The following is a 24501-nucleotide window of genomic DNA, read 5'->3' as shown; positions in this document are numbered from 1 at the left end:
TATTCGATATTCCAATATAGTTTAAATCTCTATAGATAAACTAGAGAAGGATGTGGACATGAAATGTGTCCACATCTCATAGACTACGTGAATATCACATGGTAAAAAAATCAAATGTGAAACTTCGGCTATCGTTGAACCCCTCAGGGAAAGTGCTAGTTTGTGCGTCAAGATTTCTCTAAGGGAAAGGAGACTTTGAGGTAGAAAATAAAAGAGCAGACATTACCTTCCTCTTATTTTTATCTTTGCCTTAGCTAGCGAAATAAGTTTTCAGTACACTGAACAAATTCACAGCCACATACATATACGGACATTAATAACTTCCTTGAAAAAAATTGGTTCTGTATCTTAATAGCTACAGTTAATTACTAAGGCTTATAAGGGAAAATGTTTGTGGAAAGCTTATGAGCTATAATCACTATAATCATCACTGGAAACAAGTTTCAAAAATATTAAGTTGCACTTTCATTCACGTAAACTCAATGATGGAACTCTGAAGAGAATGTTTGTAGTTTTAATGAGCGTCTCAGTTTGTGTGAGGGAAACTGTCTAAGGACTCATTTTCTAGTTTGGGTCCACCAGTATATTAGTCCAATACATGGAACTGGCTCTTCTAAATTATTTATAGAACTCCAGGAATAATTTGATCCCACACAAAATAATACTGAGCGCTTAAATCATAGTAACTCTTCTCATAATAAGAGACAAAAATTCAACTTAATTGACCTCCAGTGACTAATATCAGATTTAAAAGTACACCACTTGAGAGTTAGTAACAATCTCTCTTACACAGTGCTATTACACTGACAAATTAAATTCTAACAGATCTTGAAGTGTTACAACTAATTGTACAATTTTCATTGTTTCACACAATCTCACTGAAGTTACTACACAAGAGTCCACATTTAGTAAGAAACACTTTAACTAGCTGCAGTTAATATACACTGTATGAGTACGCACCCACATATTCCTCTTGCCTATTTGGATTTCAAGGTATTCCTCTCGTACTGATAGGGAACAAGTCACAAAAACAGATCCAAAGTGAAACCTAGCAGGACCCTGTGGGGCTCCTGGGCACGGAAGCCTTTTCATGTCCCCCATTTCTTGTAAGGAACAGACTCCAGCCTCCATGACCTTCCCTGAGTTCCAAAGGGCAGATTCGAACAGTTGCTAATCAGGGAAGGGAGGGGATGCAGAGACAAGGGAGGAACAGTCAAGAGACAATAGTGCAGCCTTGGGGCAGGGTCCTGGTGCTGCCTCAAGCGATACACATAACACTGCCTTTAAGCCCTTTATAGAACTAAGACCCAACAAATGGAAGATGTCAGCATTCTTCATATGAGAGAAGACCACCCGAGGAGGCCAGATTAAAGGAACCAGAGAAGCTCATCAAAAGATTACCTGACACCAGAATAAAGGAGTGCAGGCCCTGCACACATCCTAATCTTAATCAGCAACTCACCAAATCCTCCCGGGCGGGGACACAAAGTTTTCGAGGGCAAGAGCCTGCTGTGGCCCCCTTTGCCTGGCAAAACAATAAAGCTCTTCTTTCCTATTTCACCCAAAACTCTGTCTCTGAGATTTGATTCAGCACTGGGACACAGAGGCCAAGTTTTTGGCATCAAAAGGACTTTTGATGTTATGCCTTGATGTTTATGATTGGACCTAATACTTCTGCTAATATATAATACACTGCCTTAATACAATGCTTAAAATTCTATAGCATTTGTAATCAGTAACCTTTCCCAGGGGAGAACAAGGAATTGATAGTAGCTCACTATTTTACTAAATGCATAACCAATATATTCCCCTCCTACAGTGGGAAACTCTATTTTGCCATCAATATTGGAGGAAAAACACAAAACCAGCATTAAAAAAATATTCAGTGTTAACATGAGACACATATCCCATACATATTTCTTCAGTGGAAGGCATGATTTGGTACCTTGCCCAAGCAGATCTACATTTAGGAAATATTTAGAATAGCATTTATTCATTTGTGAACACATAACCTTTCTGTGCATAGTAGAATATGAAGAATACATTATTTCTTCCCATGGCGACTTTATTCTATCTTCACCCATTTCTGCCATTAAATTTAAAATATTCCAGACTACATATGCCCTGATTACAGCTGCATTCCCAGTTCCCTGGCCCTCTCTTCTTCTCTGCCCAGCAGTTAGGTATTTCCAATTACCTTCACTGAAGACCACTGGCCTGGAAACATAATGCTACCTAGCAACTAGAACCAGAATCACTAACTCAGAGATAACTGATATCTTATATCTATCTTACCTTTGTTCCTGCCTTGCTCTCTATGCTCCCACGCTGCCCCACCAGCACCGGAAAGTATGCTCACTTTTCCTTCTAGCTACCCGATAGTCTTAATTTAATTACTACTTACCCACACTCCAGTTCACTGGATGAGACTCAAGGGTAACTAACTCATCAGCAACTGCTATGGCAACCAGATCCTAAGGTACTGGTTACCTGTTTGCAAATCTGGCTACTGAAACATCTCATTCTTATGATGCCTAACACATCGATTCTTGGCACATTTTGTCTGGGCTGTTCACTGAACAGTAGAGTTGGAGGGCTACAGTCAATCTCCTTTTGGAAAGAGGACTTCTTAACCAATGTCCCTCGCCAAATAATAAATAAAACTAAAACAAATAACAAGAAAACATTTCCTTAGCTCTTAGAAGAGATGAATAGGCAATACAAGTGATATATATCAGATAAAATATCTTAACTCGCATTCACCACCACTTACATAATATGGCTAAAGTATTTTTGATGCATATGCAAAGTCTTCTTAAGCGTGCAGACCATTGTCTGTGGGTGCACGAGTGTGTGTGTGCATCCATGTTTGTGTTAGGTATACAGAGAGATGGTCAGCAGTCTGGAACTGTGTGTGTGGTGTTAGAGTATCAGATAGAAACCATTACTGATAGCACCTCCTCTAGTATAATGATTTTTTTAAGTGCCGTTGATCTTTATCTAGAGGAAATCATGTATATATTTCACATGTTACAGTGCACACATTTCAGTATTTTCCCAAAATTTATCTTCTGGAAAGAAAAACAAGTCATTAACTCAATTTAATTTAGTAGATGATGTTTCTTTCCTAAGTCACTAATTGCTAAAGAGGGAATAACTAACTATATAGAAAAGACTAGGTTGAAACTTCATTAGGCTTATGTAAATATCCACCAACAATGGGCACTGGCTCTAACAGGCCATTGTGTGCACTTCAGTTAGAAGCAGATTGTTATGGTTGTCAAGAGAAACTCTTAGACGCAAGCATGCGGACAGACCAAAGCTGAACAGCTGGTCAGTGCAGACTCACGATGTGCCTCAAAATATATGGTGACGGTTTATTGTTGGAACTTAAACAGAGAGGGCTCTGTTCTTCCCGCCAAGGTCAGCCTCATTGCTGAGTTTATATTTATAGCTGGCCTCTCCACCATCTGTGCACATGGCCTACACTGCACCTCTGTGGAGGTGGAGAGGCATTATTTTAAGACCTGATTAAATGGCCAGGAAAAAGCAATCCATCATTTACAAGGAGGGGATGTAAGACAGTCACAATGGTGTTCTGTCACGCTTTCAGATTTTGGTCTTCATTCTAATCCGATGCCAGATACAATAAACACCGACCAAGAATGTAGAATCCACTGACAACATTTTACCATCTAGATGGGAGAAGAATGAATTATCAAGATTCTCCGAGGTTTGCCCTAGCCAGGAGGTAACTGACATTTATGCCGAGGGGCGCCTTGCTCTTTTGTGGTCCCAGAGACCCAAATGAATCAGGGCCTGAGTGGAAGGCAAGATACTGTTAATAAAGCGCTACCTGCTGAATTCAGAGCTGCCTGGTGTAAATGAAGTTGAATGCCTATAATTGGTTTATTGAACGAGCTGAACTATTGGAATATCAAGGGGAAACAGTTTTATTCTCTCCTGTCATCCACTTTCAAACACACCCTATCGGATATATTTCCTACCCCAGATAACAAGTTGGGTCAACCCTCAGGTCCTAAGGGCACCTTAAAATATTTTAAAGGCCTTATTTGCAGATATTAAAAACAATAATGACAACAACAACAGCAATACACACACACACACACACACACACACACACACACACCAGTAAGATCTAAATCAAGACATTAACTTAATGTTCAATTTAAACTTTCTTCCCTCCTCCCAGAGTAGGCCTGAGACCAAAAATGGGGAAGAGGCAATGGGACTGTCTGTCACCACTTTTTTTTATTCTCTTGGGTCTATTCTTTCCCCCTCTGCTTAGGGCTTCTCCAGGGTAGAAAGAGAGGATGGATTTGGAGCAAAGAGACAAAGGCTGTTTTTCTTAGCCTGTGCTCTTTGAGAGTGCACAGTCATGGAAGGCATCAACTTGCCTCTTTTTGGGGAGCAGCTCTGTGTTCTTCAGAGGCCCCTCCAACCTAGGAAGCCCCGCCCTGGACCCCTTCCTGCAGCAGGCACGGCAGGATCTGGCTAGTCTTCTGCACCAGCTCCCAGCTCAGCTCCGTCCCAGCCAGTGTCCCTCTAGCGTCTTTTGGTGGCTGTAGCCTTAGCAGCCAGGACCTCGTGGGCAAGGCCTTTCAAGATGTCTGCCACCCTGCTTTCTTCAAGTGCAACTCACACCCTCATTCTTCCCAAAGGTGGAAATTGAGCTTCTCCCCACTGTTGCCTTCCTCTTTCTCCTCCTGCAGTTGTGGGCAGCTCCAGACAGCTTTTAGTCAGGGTAAGTTGCCCATTTTCCATTTTTGCAAAACAGTAAAACACACACACACACACACACACACACACACACACACACACACACACACACACATTCTGTTCAAGAGGTTTTCTTGGTATCTCCACAACTTGACTTGTGGGGGAAAGAAAACACCATGATGATGTCTGCCTAATCCTATGAATTTCAACACTTCAAAGAATCCTCCATCCCTAATGGCAGTTAAAGGGGATGATAGGAGAATGTACCTCATACTTCTCTTTAGAAATACGGGACTACTTATCTTGCATTTTCCTCAGCTTTATGGCCTTAGGTGGAAATCAATGTTAACTAGAATTCTCTTATTCTGTGACTTGTGTAGCAGTCAATATTAGCGTAAATGTTGCCATATTGTCGTTGCTAATGAGACAGCACAGAGTTTTTAAACCATGGCTCATATTAGAGACCTTGGTTTTAGAGGTTCCTTCTCCCCTCCTTATCCATTACTGTTTCGGCCGAAGAGAATGTATTTAGTCACACAAATGAGGTCACATTCACATGTAAGGCCCATTAAATGGAGGGAAAACAAACAGTCCATCAGAGAAACTGGTGATCCTGAACAAGAGTTAATGGTACCTTCAAATTCCTAAATAGTTCCTTTCATTCCTTTACTCATCTGGGACTGCGGTTCTATGTTTGCTTTTTTGTTTTAATCAAGAAAAGCAGAGAAAGTCATTGCTGTGAGCATTATTATGAGAGTCTGAGCATCTTCAGATAATTGGTTAGAGATGCACAAAATATAAGGCCTCAATAGGCACACTGTAAATGACAGAAGCCAAAGAAAGACTATGTCTCATATATTTCAGTAGCTATATAGAAATTTCTGTTTTCTATTAAAATTACTGTTTCTAAACAGAAAATCCGTTTTCTATTAAAATTAAAGCAGGGAAAGATTAAGACAAGGTTGAGCCAAGAGGAAGGAAACTGGCCTAAAAAAGTTGAAATTAACATAATCAATAGGTGGTATGAAAACTTTTCATGAGGCGGTATTAATATTTTAAGGTATTTTGATCTATAGAAACAATTGTTCAGTCCCTGCTTTTAAAAAAAAAAAAAAGAATAAAAAGAGAGAAGGGATGTTTTTGATCTTCTTTAGTGTAACCACATTTCAGAGTAGCTGACCAGCTGGTTTTTTTGTGTGTTTGTTTTTGCCTGTTTGCTTGCTTTCTGGAAATCATATTGTTATGGGGATATTACATGACATGTCTATTATAGATTTACGCTAGTTTTGAATACACCACCATATTAAACCTCTAAAAGATTACAGAACAAAATAAAAAACTTAATAAATTGTAGAAAAAAGACAACTTATCAAAATCTGTTCTAAAAAAAGAGAAGAATGCTTTTACTTTCAAGTGATTACTCCTGCTATTTTTCTACCAACTTCCATTGATTTAAGACTATAAATAAGCATGTATGTATACATGTATATGCTTATCTATTTTATATATATTACATATATATATATATATGTTCCATATATAGAGTTTATATTTATATGAAACACCAAGAAGAAAGGTAGGCCACAAAAAAGGGGAGATGGTAGTAATTTAGTGGTAGTCATCTTGACTGTATCTCGCTGGATGGAGATATATATCGATAGTCATAGATATAATTTGCTAGCACAAATATACCATCAATACACACATGTATACCTGATTAACTAAATAACTCAATAATATCAAATTGACTTTGAGAATAGGGAAAACAGTACAGATTTCACAGATGAACCATGCAGAACTGCAACTACAGGAACCAGAGCAAGGTTCACTTCATCTTACCAGGCTTAGGAACAATGAGCTGTGCACTGGTCTGGGCGTTTCCAGCCTCATTTTCACCCACACACTGATAAAAGCCTTCATCCGACTTCACCACCCCAAGGATTCGTAGGTTGCTTCCTCCCTAGGGAGAAGAAAAAGCACGTAAAGCATTTGAAAAAGCAGAAAAAAACTCCAAGTGACAAAATGATCACAAAACAAATTTTAATCAAACTTCCCAAAAGAAACCGGAAGGGAGGCCAAGAGGGTCCTTGGCCTTACAGATATGTCCTGTGTCATTTGGGAAATGTCACAGATTCCCAAGATTCTGCTGAATCCACGTGCCACCATTTAACCTAGTTCTGCCATGAAAAGTATACTCCCAAGAATGCACATTCTCCATAAGTGAGCAGTAAACAGAAAACTCTTTTATTAGGTATGGACGAAAGAGAGGTTAGTGTCAAAAGAAATCTCATTCTTTTCCTTGTACTGAAGGAAATAGTTTCAGTGGGTGCTGGAGGGGGAAAAAAAAAAGCAAAAGGAAACAAAAATTACTTATCTTTGCAGCTTCTAAAGGACAAGAAATCTAGGTTGGATATTTTCTGGACATTTGCCGAGAAAAAAAAGATCTGACAATCCTTTTAAAATTGTGTGCCCTTTCGGGGATTTGGAGGAGGGTATGGTAGATCTTTTATACCCGTGTCATTCTTGTTATATGGCCGAAATGTTTCACCTTCAGTGATCCATAAATTAAAACACAGCAATGTTAACTCCTGTTTTATGTAAATTGGGCCACCATAGTTTTCAAGGATGGATGATAAAATGATCTGAAATAGCATTTAATTACAGTAACTCAGTTTATCTTCGATAGTGTAAGAATTAGTTCAGTAAGTGAGACGAGTTAAATCACTTGCCCTGAAGTCATTAAGAGATAAATATTACCTCATGGGGAATACTTAATTGTTTTTAGTGTCTTGTAGTCAATTCTCAGCTGATGTAAAATTCTTAAGATAAAGTTGACTAACTTACAATTAACAATTCTCATATAAGTTACTATTTGTGCTAAATGTTACATGTGTGACAGATCTGGAGCTATTGGGGAAATATTTTTAAGCACAATTTAATGTGAAAAGGGCTCATACCATACATTTTTGGTTTTTTTTTTTACCTTAAGAAAAGGAACATTTTAAGTAGGTTGGCTATAATAAGTCATTCTGGGGAAAAGATTATTCAAACTGTAGAAAAAAATGAAATGCTTCATTTTATCCTGTGTCCTTAAGGGCACTCAACAATTTCCTCTATATGCAAGTAGCATCTATTTTAGGCATATACAACACATTTCAAGTTGCCCCATGGCAGATCATTTTTAATTCAGTGATAGGGGAAACAGCATTGCATGTAAAGGAACTAATGGATTGATGTGGCATTCAAAAGTTAATTTTTTTTCCTTTCTTACTCTATTCCCAACCAATTAAATGCAACTAAAAATGAAAAATGGTAAGTGGTGATAAACATAATAAAGATATTCTTTACGGATGTATTCCTTAAGAGCCCTTACAATGTGACAAAATGCATGAATCGAGAGGTGATGAAAGTTTCTGAAAGCCGACTGATTGTGCAAGAGGGACCACCAGCAAGAGGCACTGTAAAGCCACGGAGAGAGCTTGTGCCTGAATTCCATAGGGCACTTACACTATAACTGCCGTCTCCTGGGAGACCTGGCTTGGAGGACCACTTTTCTTTGACAGGGTCATGTCTGCATCTCAAACATAAGAGAAATGCATTGAAAGCCTCCTTCTTTAGCTGCAAAGTTCTTTGATATTTAAAAAGTGCTTTTCATATTTCTCAGATATTCATTTGAATTCAGAACCTCTGATGCTGACCTACACCAAAAGGAGAGTTTTCACAGAGCATTTTTAAATGAGCAAAGCATTCTGCTGGTAGCAGCAAAAACAATAATAATAATGATAGGTATGGATCACTCACTATGTACCAGGACAACAACTCAGTGAATATACCACCATTATCCCTATTATCTCTCTCCAGGGCAGGGACAGAGAGGTACACTAAACCTTATAGGAACTATAAGAACCATTGTTCTTGGCTTCAATTCTTTCCAAAGTTCAGAACTGCAAAGGATGTGAACTCTGGGTCTTCAAATCCTCTCCAACACTGCCACCACCATTGTCACTATCACCATCATCACTGCCCTTTTCTACTGCTCATGTAGGATCAGCTGGCCTATCTGGAAGAGCAGCAAAGGAGCAAAGAGTGACCATCTTAATTACCAAAGTAAGACTACCATATTCATAAGTAGCGCATCTTACTTGAAACTTTATTATAATGGGCAAAATTTAAAGAAGTAAGAGATTCTTGGATTCATACAGTCTAGAACTAGATTCTAAACTCTGTTTTTCCAAGAACCACCAATGAAAATATTTAGAAAGCACTGGTCTTAGGCCCCCCATTTTTTCTTTGTTTGTTTAAAACCGTGTCTGTAAACAAGGGGGCTGGACTGTTTAATGACTTTTTTTTAGCTCAAACATTCCAAGTCTAAAAAATGATTTGCTGTACTGGAACAATTTTCTTCATACATCATAAACATTCCCAACGGGAACGTTGTTCCCAAGAAAGAAAAGCAACTGAAAACAGAGTAGACAATGAATGGGATTGTAAAGTGAATATGAAAAAAGATAGTTACCACTATCTGAAAATAATCACTAGGAATGACCGCATCTCCATTCTTCATCCAATTCACAGTGGGCACAGGCTTCCCAGAGACTGCACATTCAAACTCAATATCCATGCTTTCATAGGCATAGAGGTTGGAAGGGTGATTTAAAAACCATGGTGGAACTGTAAAGACAGAAAAATAAAAAGTGAGTGGGTGGGGATGTGAACTTGCATGCTATCATCTTCTCTGACTTAGAAACAAATATTGAAAATGTTTGTAATTCAAATAATTCCCCTAAAGCCCTTAGTTTACTTTATAGGAACTACTGTAGGACATGATAAACTCCCTCCGCCCCTCCTGCCCCCCCCCCCCCCCCCCGCCCCACCCCCGACCGTTGTTGTGTTAATGGTGTCTTGCCACAAAGAATGTAAAAAACAACAACAACCTTTGCATACAATAAACAAAAATAAATAAATAAAAATAAATTATAAAAAAATGCATATAATAAACATTCTGAATAAGTGTTCGTATTGACCTACGTAAAGGACACTGGAAAGTCCATAAAGCTATGGAAACTATGCTGATAAAGCAAATAAAGGGGAGCTGATATGACTGACACAACCCAGTGTATAAGACATGAACGCTTAGTGTCTCTGTAATTCTAGAGTTTCATTAGGATTTAGTTAATGTGACGGACTCGTTCCTATTGAAACTGGCTGTGGTGATAAGGGCACTAAAAATGACCATCATCTTTACTGTGGACACATGCCTATTGTCCTAGCAATTATCTACTCTAGTGCATTGCTATACTATATTACTATTTTCTCAGCAGGGTACATGATACACTAATTTAATGTCTTAATTACCATAATACTCATTACTCTATGATGGAAATTTGCAATTGAAAGGAAATTACAAATATAACACACCTTCGCTAGTGAATCTCTCAGACTTGGTGCCTCAAAACTCTGTGTAGGAAAGGAACATTTTAAAAAGTGATGTTGGAAGGGATAAATTGGGAGACTGGGACTGACATACACACACTACTATATATAAAATAGATAACTAGTAAGAACCTACTGTATAGCACAGGGAACTCTATTCAATACTCTGTAATGACCTATATGGGAATCTAAAAAAGAGTGGATATATGTGTATGTAAAACTGACTCACTTTGCTGTACAGTAGAAACTAACACAACATTGTAAATCAACTATACTCCAATAAAGAAAAAAATTTTTTTAAGTGATTGTCATTTTCTTCCGCTGGGAACCTTAAAATGATGTGAAACTTGAATATTTATATTGTCTGAAATCCAGGTTAAATTCACAGGGAAGTAGCAGCCTTGATCCCCTTTTCACCTTGGAAATAAATATGTATTTTTCGTAGACATTTTTAAAGACAGATTATAATATTTGTCTTTGCTGTTGTTACACTCAGTGGGTAAGGTGTGCTAATTTTTGCTTCTTTGAGTAACCACCGTACTTTGCTCTTTCCAACCACCGTCGGCAAAACTTTCCCTTGAAGTCAAAGTGAATTTGCAATCTTTGATGGTCATTGCCTTCTAGAAAAATCGAAGAGCCAGTGGAAGGCACCCAGGATTCAAGTCCTAGTTCTTCTACTGAATGATCTTGGAAGTCAGATCTCTCCCCTCCCCTCCCCCCCCTCCTCTTTCTTTCTCTCTCTCTCTCTCTGTCCCTCCCTCTCTCCCCTTCCCTGTCTTATCTTCCTATTTTTAACTAAATATTTGGGCCTCTAGTACCAAACAACTTTTAAATTCTTGAGTCTTTCACAGGGCAACTTGGTTTAGATGACTTGGCTGGGATTCATTAATATTCACAGATTAAAGATATGGAAAAAATGTGTCTGAGGGCTTTCCTACAGAGAATGTGTCACCATTGTATATAGGGCTAAGATTATTTATAATTTATAGTAATATTAGACTTTATTTATTCTTTCACCAAATTCACTGAGAATGAACCAACATCAGAAATATTTCTTGAGTGCCTCTGAGCAGATAGATTTATTGTCTCTTTTGGATTCTGTTGTCAATTTTATCACAGATATTGATCAAGTATTTATTTACCAGCCAATAGCCAATATTTATTGAGAGCTGACTGTACGATTTATTAGCCTAAGCACTTTATTATTCACACCACAACTCTTTGAAGCAGGCTCTTTTACCCCCATTCTAGAAATGAAGAGACTGTGGTGTGTAAGCAACTTCTCCAAACCACACAGACAGGCTGACTCCACTGCCTACATTCTGAACTATTTTGTAATAGTTCTACCTCTGGAAAATTCTGATGGAAAATTATTTTGCCACCGAAAAATTCTGATGGAAGGATAACTCAAAAATATTCCCAAAGCCTCAGTGATAATAGAAATTAAGCAATTAGAGCTGTTAAAAAAAATAACATCACGTTGTCTATTCTGCCTCTCCCTTTAAGCCCTTCTTTCCTGGTACCATGAAAACTGTCTGAGTCTGCTAAGCCCTGGCGTTCATGTTCATCAGATTTCCTGGAATCATTTGTACCCGCATCAGAGTTTTCAAAATTCAGATGACTTCCATAAGTGGATCTTGAAATTAATTTATGGGGTTGAGACTAAACTTTAAATATATATGTATATAAGTAATATAAATATACATAAACATATATCATACATAAACATATACATATGTGTGTATATATTTATATAGAGAGAAGGAGATTTAGTATTCTCTTCTCTTCCTGCTTTCCTCTTCTATACTCTTAATCCTTCCTATTCCTATGCTACTCCTCTCTCTTCTTGTGATGAGCAGACTAGGATTTATTCATCCTATTTTAGGATTGCTTCCCAGAATTTAGGACCTAGGTATAACTTTCACTGCTCTGGGGTACTAGATTCTCAAGACAAATATAAACTGGGACTAATGAGTGAACATGACTTATCAATGGTTGTGGACATGTTTCTTTATCATTTTTCTGATCGTGAAGAGGGAACTCACACACTCCATCTTCCATGAAATGTTGTCTTTCATGAAGCCGATGATGGGGTTTCCTGCTTCTTGCAGTGCTCTCTCTCTGTGCTCGATTTTTATCCCACTTATTATTGTTAGATATTTTTCACCTACATCATTATTTACTAACCAGACTATAAAGATGGGGCCTGAAGCATATGCTTTTTCTTTTAATTCCCTTTGAATATTAACATAGTTCTCCTTCCTTTCCACTCTCATGGAAGGAATAATTCACTACTTTAAACTATTTGGGGGGCAACAATTTTTTTTTAACATCTTTAATGGGGTATAATTGCTTTACAATGGTGTGTTAGTTTCTGCTTTATAACAAAGTGAATCAGTTATACATATACATATGTTTCCATATGTCTTCCCTCTAGCGTCTCCCTCCCTCCCACCCTCCCTATCCCACCCCTCCAGGCGGTCACAAAGCACCGAGCCGACATCCCTGTGCCATGCGGCTGCTTCCCACTAGCTATCTACCTTACTACGTTTGTTAGTGTGTATATGTCCATGACGCTCTCTCGCCCTGTCACAGCTCAACAATTTCTTAATGACTAATAAAAATGAAGTGCCATGAATTTTCAAGCTTATCAAATCGTTCCATTCACCCAGTTTTAGTCCATTTCAGAGAACTGCTTAACATACACGTATGATGCTACAGCAATTTCAGGCAAGATACTGATTTTGTTATACTTTCCTTCTTTAGATAGAATAAAATTCATGACCAGAAATAAATTACCCACATTTTCATTAGATCTTGGTTTCTCAGGATCTTCTTAAGTACTTAGAGTACATATATAGAGAATTTTTATAACTTAGGGGTTGAGGGAAGAAGAAATAGTGACTACAACAGAAAGATGGAAAAAATATGTCTGTTCTAGAAAATGCTATCATATTTAGAAATGACTAATAGATGAGAGATCCCTCTACACTGCAATCATTAGAATTGTACAATTAAACCTTAAATTTGAATAAAAGTTTTCTCTAAATTAAATATTTTATAAATGAGTTTCTATGCTATGACTAATCATTTGCATTCTGTAGAGTAAATTTTATTCGGTAATTTCAGCCCCAAACCAAGTCATCACCAACAATCTAAATAGTATTAAAGGTTTTATTTCACATAAAAGATGCCTCACCAGTATTTTTAGTAACATTTATCTATTCTTTTCCAGTTATTTAGGTACAAATAAATGTGGGTCAATTCTAAAATACTGCTCTAGGACACATCATTAACACTCTGTATTACCTTGAAATTGAGAAGATTCGATACATCCTAAAAATTTACTACAGCTCTTTGAAACTGCAAGAATGAAACTTTAAAGGAATGCAGGTGGTTTAAATGAACACTAGGCAGAACACACAACTGGTGAATGATAAACATGATAAACATCATGGGAATGATAAACATCAAGGAAAAAAACAGATTAGTGAGATTTTGTTAGGAAGACAATAGAAATTACCATGAGCCTTGATGGGCTACATTTTTATCCTGAGAACACTGGAAAGCCAGCTAGTGTCGCTGAGCAAAACACTTCTATCTCTCCAGGCCTTTTGGAGTTAATTTGTTGTTGAAATAATGGACATAAACCCATTAGTCTTCTCTTAAATGCAAATACCTGAAGATTCTGACCAGATCAAAAATCTAAAATACGTTTGCTGCCAAACTGGGTTAACTCTATATCCAAAATAAATTGAGTTCTTTCAAGTACAGTCAGATAATTTCACCTTAAGGAGCCATAGTTTGATATGTAATCACATTCAGATGACTACAAAGGAAGCCATCTGGTGTTCAGTGTAGGTTTAGAGATAACATAGCACAGGGGGAAAATATTTTTTTATCACTTCAGGCTTCCATGTTAAATGTACCTCAACGAAATCCTACTTTTATGGAATAAGGTTTCTAATGGACATTCAATTTATAGATTAGAAATAGCTCTTTGATCCCATAGTTTCAATTCTTCCTGCACCAACTTCTGGTGCCAAAGTAACTCTTTCAGCTAACTTGATCTTTAAATGAATAACCTTCCTTCTCCTTTATTTAACAAGGAGCTGTGTGATATATTTCTGCCCAATCCAACACTTCTCTCCAGGCCTTTTCTTATGTGACAAGTGACTTGAAATCTGCTGAATATTTTTCTCTAGTTTGCTTCTTCCTACCTACACATCTGTCCTCCCCCATAGGACTGGGTGCTGAGATTTGCATTTCATTCTCTAAGTTGTCTCTCACAAATACCTGTCTGTACTCTCTTAAAAAATTTAGGTTGGGGTAAGTTGGGTTCTAGCCTTAAGTGACTAGAATGTATCCCACATTGGAAATAAGATCTCATTTTAGTTTTGTTCTAATTAATAATATTGACTGGGGCTCCCATTGTTCTAGAAAAATGACTATTAAGCTATGGATTTTATTCTTAGCATTTTCTATTCAAAAAAGTGTTTCAATTTCCGGGGGTGGGGGGGTTTGGGTCCTCTTAACAACTTCCAGAATGTACATTACCTTTTTCCCTGACATATGTGTAAGCCTAAGTGGTGTATTTAATTATATATTTTTTTCTCAAGCAGAAGTAATGATATATTATTATATTATATATAATATATATATTATTATTATATAATAAATATTATTATTATTATTATATTATTCTCAAGCAGAATAATGATATATTATTGAAAACTACATTTCAGAAAAGCTGATGAAGCAACAACAATTCATCCCCTTGTAGCATCCATCTGGATGCAAATCCACCAAGCTCTTAATTTCTTAAGGACAGGGGCTACCTTACTTCACTTTCTGTCCCCAAGACTAAACATGGGATGGGTGCTAATAAATACTTATTAGATAAACAGGCATGGATGTGGTTTAGTCTTCATAGGCCAATGCTTTGGCATTGCCACTTTCTGGCTGCAAACAGGTAATAGCTATGGAAAAGCTAGATGAGGAACAACATTTAAGAATAAGGATATACTTTTCTTCTAAAGTCAATGCTAATGACAACAATAGAATATTAGAAGCATCAAACTATAAGCTATTCTGTTATAGCTGGCAAAGAGGATATTTTAATCATCTTAGAGAAATAAAAATTGAGACCTTTTGATTTTATCTCTTACCCCATTATGCCAAAAAATTTGTGCTCCTATCTAAAAATTCTAGTCTATGTGCTGTGGGGATGAAGAATATCTGACCTTCAACCTTTACTTTGGAGTTGTGTTTAGGTTATTTTGTTTTATTTTGTTTTTTTGTTTTGTTTTTTTTAAATAGAAACTATTTAGACCTTAGAAACTATTTTAGACCTCTTGTCACAATTTTCTTTATCCAGACAAATAATCCCATTACTCTTCCTCAGTTTCCACTGCTTCTGTAATCAGGATTGCTTCTCTCTAAATCCAGACTGAGTTTTCCATTTCTCTCTTTAACTGTAGAGCTTAGGACCAAACTGGGAGAATGATGTTGTAAGGCTCAAACCAGTGATAAAAATGATAGGAGGATTAATCTCAAGGCCCTAATCCTATATGCTTACTTACGTTATCACCATGTCTTTGGAAACTTAATTTGTGTGCTATCAAGTGTCCTTCAGTAGATGTTGGCAACTCTCCAACAATTAAGTCTGTGTGTGTGTATGTATGCATATGTAAACACACATATATTAAATACATTTATTTCTATATATTTATGTACATATCTGTGCTCCTATGTAATCCTATGTAAACTGTAAAATCACATCGAATACCTATATTTAAAATGTTATGTATACACAAAGACATGCAAATGATATATCCACACATATACAATTTATAAACATCTTTCTTATCCAATTTTCAACTTCAGCTGTGAAGAAAATGAAAACATTTTAAGAAAAACAAGATAAAAACATTAACTCACATGGGTTATGACAAAAATAATAAATATTTAGAATAAGTTATCTAGTTCCTAACACTGCATACTGACAGAAATTTTTAAGACTTATTATTTTTCCCTCAGTCAAATGTTTCCTAGCATGCCCTCTTGTTATTTGAGAGTAAAAGATGTAGATATTCTAAACAGCTAGAAAAAATGTTTCTGTCATGCATTAGAGCAATTTCTGTGTATTTTTAAGTGGACATTGAAGAGTTACAGTAAATTATAGTGAAAACTTTGTTTTTCGAGTTTTTTGTTAGTAGTAGATATTCTATGAGGGAATCTTCCAACACAAACATTTAACCGAGACGATGATGAATTCTAATACACAACTAATTTCCCTCCCCCAATACCCAATGAAGTCAAAAGTCCCAGCACACACACGCACGTGCACGCACGTACACACACACACACACCAACCATAGCAACCAAAGAAAAGAAAGCAGTCAATTGCAAACAAAAAAAAAATCAAAATAGATGTTTCTGGAATAGAGGAGAAAGGCAGAGCAGAATTTAGGTCCTTATCTGTCCTTAAACACCAGAAACTGCCCTGGACTTTGGGGAAAAGCCTAAGAATTCTCAGTAATACCTCCAAAATTGAATCAATGTGAAACCTATGGAGAGTCCTATGTTTTTCCTTCCTTTTCTGATTGAGGAGAAGCTGCAGTGGCTATCAACCTGAGGACCAGCCCCTCCCCTACAGAAGGGAATAGGATATGGAACCAGCCAACGAAGCTGGGTGCTCTCAAAGAGGCCGAATGTTGCCTCAACTGAACTCACTCCCTGACCATTCCTGCTGGTTATTAAATAATTAATAAAACCTGAAATACCCAGCACTACAAACTGGAGCCCAAGGGGTCTCAGGCAGCGTGGTAAATAAGTCTAGAAGTAATTTCTGCTATATTGGCACAAATAGTGTCTGGACAGAGTCACCCACACATGAGCAAGATAAATGACACACATGGGAAATATGGAAATATATTATCGGCAACAATGAGAGAGACAGAGGGTGGGGCAGGGAGGGAAAAGTGGGGGGAGGAAGAGAGAGAAACAAAACACTCAACCCAGAAGAAAATCTAAGGGGAGAAGCAGACATAAATTTCTTAAGTTGTTTCACACAATGGATTTACTTATTATGAAAATAAATTCAACAACACTAGAGGTCAAAGACTAGATGAAAAACAACAGAATGAAATGAAAATGAAGGTAGCGGACCTAAGGAAACAAATCAAGGGGCAAAACAACATCATTAGAGAGCCAATATATAAATTAGAAAGTACAAGTAACATAATAGACACCACTAAAAACCAAATTACCGATGTGTTGGAAATGAGATAAATGCAGTGAATGCAGATGAAAAAGGCAAAGAGACTAAAGTAATTAGGAAAAGCTTGTATAGAAAGAGGCCAAGCAAAGATGATTTAATATTGAGATAACTGGCATTCTGATGTAGCAAACTCACAAATGGAACAGAAGATATATTCAAAGATAAAATAATAGGAAATTTTCCCTAAAAAAAAAATCTGAAGTTTTAGATTGAAAGACTATCCCATTTTCCTGGGAAATTGAATGTATAATTCTCAATAGTAAGACATATCTTATTTGAAATATTGAATCTGGAGGATAAATAATTATTTGAACATTCAACAGATCAAAACACATCTACAAGGAATGAGGGGAATCAGAGGAATGAGGGATCAGATTCCCATATAGTAATATCCAATGTTAGAAGATAATGAAGCAATATTACCCAAGAATATTATATACAGTTGTTTATTTACAAAGCCATAGTCTAAATTACGAAAGTGCTCAGAAAATATAGCACTTGCTAAAGTAAGTCTGACAACAAAATCCAGGCAATTAAGAAGAGTACCATCAAAATGAAAAGATAGGCATTGTGATAAAAGGACTGGTGATGAATATTGAATATAACTCTATACAGAAATAAAAGTAAACACAGTGGAAATAATGTTTACTGAAGAGAAGTCAATTGTCATAAATGTGAAAAGGATACAACTAATACCATAACTACCAAAATCAGAAGGTGGGGGAATGAGAGGATGGATGAGACTGCTAACCCCTCATGCTAACCCCTAGGTGCTATCTTTCACAGCAGGAATTTAATCAATTATGCCTTTAAATAAAACATGAACTTTAAAAAACAGTATCTGTAGCTGCATCACATTGTTATAAACATATTTCTACCTAAGTATCCAACTATTTATATACGTAGAAGGATGTATGGAATACTGAGATTTGGGATGATTTTTAAATCACATGGGTTATTTTCACAAAATTATAGAGTGATTCTTCTAAAACAATTTTTAAAAGACTCTAGAAGTAAATATTCTAAGATGTACAGTGATTATGGAAGTATGGATATATCTTCTTTCTTTTTTTGTATTTTAAAAAAATTTCAATGATTAAAAAAGATATTAATTAAACATTTACCTTCTGGGAGGGCTCACTATGATAGCTTTAAATAATAGGACCCACTGGAAATTCAAGAGCTTGTATAAATATACACATGATATAAATAGCAAGTAAACATATTTATCCTTCTTTTCTTTTCCTTTTATCCTACCTCTTCACTGGGTCTTGGAAGAACTTCAGAGAAACTCTTGTTGCTGGTGACAACAGTACATAAACCCTTAAGGGAAATCACGTGGCGGTAAGAGCAACACCAGGTTTCCTGTATCAAATTTGGTGAAGGATAATATATTTCCTATGTATTTCCTATATACAGGATGATCTGGGGAAAACCACTGTATGAGAAAAAGGAGAATCAGGAGAATCAGGAACAACCCTGATTCTGGCTCTACTAAAGGTCAGATTATGGACACCAAGCAAGTAACTGAACTTTTCTTGACTTCAGTTTCTTACTTGAAAACTTAGAAGGTTAAATTGGAATCCAATCATTCAGGTTCTTTGGAATCTCTTCACCAGTTGCTGGGGAGGGGATGGTGATGATGTTTCTCTCCAATGCTTTAATACCTTCAAGGAAAATAATGCTGAGACAGGCTGGGACCTGGGCCCTCGGACCCTTTGCTGCAGTAAGGGCACCTGGACAAACCTCTCCTCGAGCAACAGAATACAAGGAAACTATAAGGGACTAAAAATAACTGTGCATGGGCAGTTAGGGCAAAGTCTGGACAAGAAGATATAAAAAGACCAAAAGAAAAAAAATCCAACTGCCACTTCTGAAGAGCCAGGAGCAAAGACAGGGTGTTGGGAGTGAAAGCAGGGTACTGCACATGCCCCTGCACTCAACACCACCAAAGGGGTGGGGAGATCACCTAAGTCACCCCTCCAGCTCGACCGCGGGACACACCCCTTACTCACCACATATAAGGAACCATCCCACACCCCCTAGGGGAGCGAGCTAGGGAATCTGTTATTTGTTTTCACTCCCCCTGCTACAATAGGGGCCCCAGTAAAGCCTTGCCTGAATTTCTTGTCTGGTCTCTTATCAAGTTCTATTGATTGGGGAAGGTCAAGAACCCTGGTCGGTATCAATGCCACTGTATATAATGAGCTTCTATATTAACTCGAAGCTTCATGAGAACATTCTCTGCTACTAAAACAAAGAAAGTAAATTATCCCCAAGCCCTTTTTTTTCACCCCCGCTTTAAAATTCTGGTGAGTCTAACCCGTCAGTATATTTAGCTGGTCCAATGCTCTTCAACATGAACAGTTTACATCAAGTTGATTTAGAAAAGAAGAGGGAAAATAAGTTGTCAATTTGCTTTTTATTCAACCATTAAAATAATATTTGAATCAATGCATTGCTTAAAACAATAAATACCAACATAAGTATCTCAAGTATCTTTGAGTCACTTGAGAAAGTTACTCAAAGACAGGTCAAAGGTAATTAGTTCAATGTCTTGCTGTAAAATGACAGTATTCCTTTCATACTAACACTCACATATGGCTTTTAAGATTACTTGGTGTAAGAGTACTTCCAGCATTGATTACATTCCAACTTTCAGATTTTATCTGCCTTTTTCATTCCTGCATTTTGGCCTCATGAGACCTTAGCTATTTCCCTACAGATAAGACCAAGCTCCATGGTAATTTCACTGCTTTACAAACATGGATTTCAGAAACCATGGAGAAGGGGTGTGTGTGTGTGTGTGTGCATGTGCACTCGCACACGTGCATGTGTGTTAGGATTTATAAAATCTCACCACACAGATAAGCCATTTGTAAACCTGAATGACTTCTTGCACAGTAAACGAAAATGGTCTTTTTAAACATTTCGCCTGATAGTTAAAAGCAAAAAGGAATGCTTACAAAATGTGTGTGTAATTCATAGTGGTAAATTGGGTTAAAAAATTCAGAACTCAGAAAGTTCATTTTAGTTAGGAAGAATTGGTATCAAATTTTAAAATGCAGTGTATTGAGGGCAAATGATAAAAGCATGCATTAGATTAAAAACAGCAAAACCTACTACACGTTTAACACAAGTTTATATCAAAAGAAATCTAGGAATTTTTGTTGACTGCTAAGAATCCCAATTCTATTTTTATTTATTTTTTGTAAATGGAATTATATTTAAAAATCAGTACATAAACAATAAAAACAAAATCATTTGCTGTATATAAAACTGGGGATCACCAGTCCTGGGAAAGCAGTTGTTCAACAAATGTCTTCTGGCTCTAGGTTTGAGACCAGCAGGAAGAAGAATTTCTTTCTGATTCCAGTGATTATCCTGGCACTTTTGAAGAATTCCACTTTTAAAACCCTGCCCTGGCCTTGCACTTTGGAGGATCCTGAATATCATAAACATGTATATGTATGCATGTGTGCATGTATGTGTGTGAGTGCACATGTGTGTGTGTGATAAGGGATGTATTGCTACCTTTATCACTTGCGGTCTGGCAATCAGTGCTGGCATAGAACAGTGTTTAACCCTAAACTTCCTCTCCCATGACTAACACTCTTCAAACCTCAGGGAAACACTTCATTCCCCTCCTAAAACTCACCAAATACAACAGTCAAAATGTAAGGCTAACGCAGAAGTTCTTGCATTTTTGACCATGCATTTCATAGTGAAACCTTCTTACACCCAAAGGCTCTTTGGGAAATGGTTGGAAGGAAAAGTTCAAGGAAATATTTTATGTAATGTTTCAAACTTTACAGAATCCCTTCTATTCCTTCTCATTTGCAGAAGTAGTTGCATAGCTTAACATATGACTCATCAATTACAAGCAAACTGTTTAGAAAACTTATAATCCATCTACTGATTCTGATTAAAATTATATATATATATATATATATATGTGCTTCTCAGAAGCTTCTAAAAAGTACTTGGCAGATTTTCATACTTGTCATTCATATGTATCTCATGTTTGTTCGTGTACATACATATAATTCCTGTTTATATGCCAAACGAAAGCAGTCATATAAACCAACACAAGTCTTTACTTTGTGACATATATCTATACACCTCAAACATCTATATTCTATGGCCACATACATGCCCTTGTATCCTGTTATACCTACTGACATGCCTATAACAAAAGTGCAACCTGCAATCTGAACATTCTGTTTTCATGTGCACAAAGCTGATACAAGATTTCTGCATTGTGGAAAGAAAAATAAATCCACCAAGCTACAAGTCAAGTCACAAGTTAGACAAGAAGGAGCCACTTTTTGTTTGTTTTTGCTTTTTAAATAAACCTGAACTTCAGGTAGAGTAGAAATGTAGGCTGGGAGTACTTTGAGGAGAGAACTCTGTCTAATTATTACTTACTATATATCCTAAAACACAATGAATGCTGAATAAATGCTGATTTGATTGATTGACTGATGGGATCCATAAAGGATACAGATCTAGTCCACTTCTAGTCTAGAATTCTGCCCTTGCCGCTTAGTGGTTATGGGATTTTGGGTCAATTAATTTCACCTCTCTTAGTCTCCGCGTCTATCTGTAAAGTGAGCATACTAATAACTATCAAATAAAGGTTACCTTAAGGATAAGAGAGAATCCTATAAAACTTCTGTCCTAATAACAGTATTGTATAGATGTTATGGGCTAAAGGTTTATGCTTCCCCCATATTCACGGGTCGAAGCCCTAACCTCCAAAGTGATGGTATTTAGAACTGGAAGGTAATTACTTTGGGAGGTAATTAACTTTAGATTAGGTCATGAGAATGGGACACTGAGAATGGGATGCTCTTGATGGGATTCATGCCCTTATAAGAAGTGGAAGACAGAGAGATCATACACAAGCACAAAGAAGAGTTCACATGAGAACACAGCAAGATGGTGGCTAGCTGCCAGCTAAGAAGAGGCCCTCACCAAGAACCAAATCTGCTGGTATCTTAATCTTAAACTTCCCAGCCTCCAAAAAATATGAGAAATGAATGTCTGTTGTTTATGCCACCCAGTCTATGGTATTTTGTTACAGCAGCCCAAGCTAAGACAATAGCAATTATATATACATATTACTAATACCAGTAATAATCAAATCCTAAAATATCAAAACTGAAAGAGAACTAATTGATTATTTGTCCCAATTTCTTAACTTTACAAATGAGAACATGGAGAACAGGGACTGGTCTTGTACTTTGTTTTATCCCTGGCACCTAGCTTCATGCCTTAGAGTCACTCAAATATTTGTTGACAAGTACGTGAATGAATCAAAAGATAGTAGCATTAAATGTTAACAATGATCTCAGATATGTTTGTTTGTTTTTGCTTTGGGATTGCATAACCTGACCATCTCTGGAGATCGATCTGTTTCCCAAAGTAGAACTCTGACATAAGGCATTTTCCTTTGTTTCTTTTTATTTTTTGTTAGCCTTCATTTCCCATACTTTCCAAGTGACAGATAATATAGAATATTTTCACACAACTTTATCTCATTGAATCTTTTAAAACATCCTTTCAAGTGTTCTCATCAGTTCTAATTTTACAGATGAAGCCAACGAGACTCATGATGGCTAAATGGTCTCCTCCATATTGTGAACCCATAAGTGGAGGGTCAGGATAAAGCCCAGCTCTGCTTGACTTCAAAGGCTGTGCTTTCAAATAGCACCATGTGGTTTTCTTACCTTATCAGAGGTTACATTTGTTGTTACCTATTCATTGTACTTTCCATACCAGTGTGGTTTCATTCCTTCAGAGTTGGTAAGTTTTAAGAGTTCAGGCTCTTAAGTAACACCTTCCTGTAATCTTCTACTCAAAATTTATGATAAAAACTCTTAAGAGACCAGGAGGAATAGATGTAACATGGTAACAGAACAAGGCTGTGTAAATACTGTTCATGACTGTAAACAACAAAACCATGTCAGGTTTTAGTTTAGTTTTGTTTTGTTTTACTGGTTCCCCCCTGCCCCGACACTCACATATAGTCATATAGTGACTTATTAAAAGGGCAGTTAAGTAGGCAATATATTAAGTATATTACATATTAAATATATATATACTTAAAAGATTTTTTTGATGTGGATCATTTTTAAAGTCTTTATTGAATTTGTTACAATATTGCTTCTGATTTTTTGTTTTTTGGTTTTTTGGCCGTGAGGCATGTGGGATCTTAGCTACCCGACCAGGGATTGAACCCGCACCCCCTGCATTGGAAGGCGAAGTCTTAACCACTGGACCGCCAGGGAAGTCCCTTAAATGTATATTAATATATTATATTATACATAAATATATATTTACATATATTAAAATATATCAAGTAGGCGATATATCAGTTACATGGGAAATATGTGTTGTTTCTTTTTGTACCTATGCTCACTTTCAATTGATTCCTTATCACCTTTCTTCTTCAACTACTCATTGTCAGTTCTCTTATCCTTGAACTTCTCCTAGCTGTACTTGATGCCATTTGCAACTGAATCTAAATTAGAATGCAAACCCAGGGATGGCTACACTTGAAGTTTCATCTCTTACTGTAGCACGGAACAACTTAGGCATCATTGGTTGAGTTGGCAATGCTTCTTTGAGTAAGGGGTCTTTTCTAATGTCCCCCAAATCATTTACTCTGTCTAAACAGAATGTCAGCTCTCCTGTTTGAAACTGATGAAAAAAATAACCAAATGTTTCCTGAGTCTTGAAGGATTGATAAGGACCCTGCTCTACTGTTTGCTTGAAAAATCCTCCTTGAAAATGCATATCAAGTTTGGACTAAACTTTCTTTCTGAAAAGCTAAAGGATTCAAGTGTACCCAAGATGGGAAGCAATACTTGAAAGAACTCATCTCCCAGACTCTACAGCATATTTTTCAAACAGAAATATTCAGTTCCAATATTGCTTACACCAAATGTTCTGAACACTTCCTTTTCCATTTCAATTTCTGCTGTCTCAAGTTTGCCTTCTCCACACACATTTAAGGAGCAGATAGGGGGGCTAGGGACACA

General features: G+C 36.9%; 1 protein-coding gene and 1 long non-coding RNA gene across 2 annotated transcripts in view; one reads left to right on the top strand and one right to left on the bottom strand.

Moving 5' to 3' along the window:
- Positions 1-24501, bottom strand: part of DCC (DCC netrin 1 receptor) — a 1156455-nt gene that overhangs the window by 472545 nt on the left and 659409 nt on the right. The window contains 2 exon segments of the mRNA XM_027118541.1: positions 6580-6700; positions 9257-9411. Coding sequence (XP_026974342.1) covers positions 6580-6700; positions 9257-9411 — 276 coding nt within the window.
- On the top strand, positions 525-19291 carry LOC113626762 (uncharacterized). The gene is made up of 3 exons (XR_003435248.1): positions 525-535; positions 6558-6563; positions 19145-19291. It is a non-coding gene; the product is annotated as an uncharacterized LOC113626762 (long non-coding RNA).

This window comes from Aethalodelphis obliquidens, unplaced genomic scaffold (assembly GCF_003676395.1).
Source record: "Aethalodelphis obliquidens isolate GAN/ISIS:26980383/991018 unplaced genomic scaffold, ASM367639v1 scaffold19, whole genome shotgun sequence".
NCBI lineage: Eukaryota > Metazoa > Chordata > Mammalia > Artiodactyla > Delphinidae > Aethalodelphis > Aethalodelphis obliquidens.
This window is presented reverse-complemented; position numbering and strand designations above follow the sequence as displayed.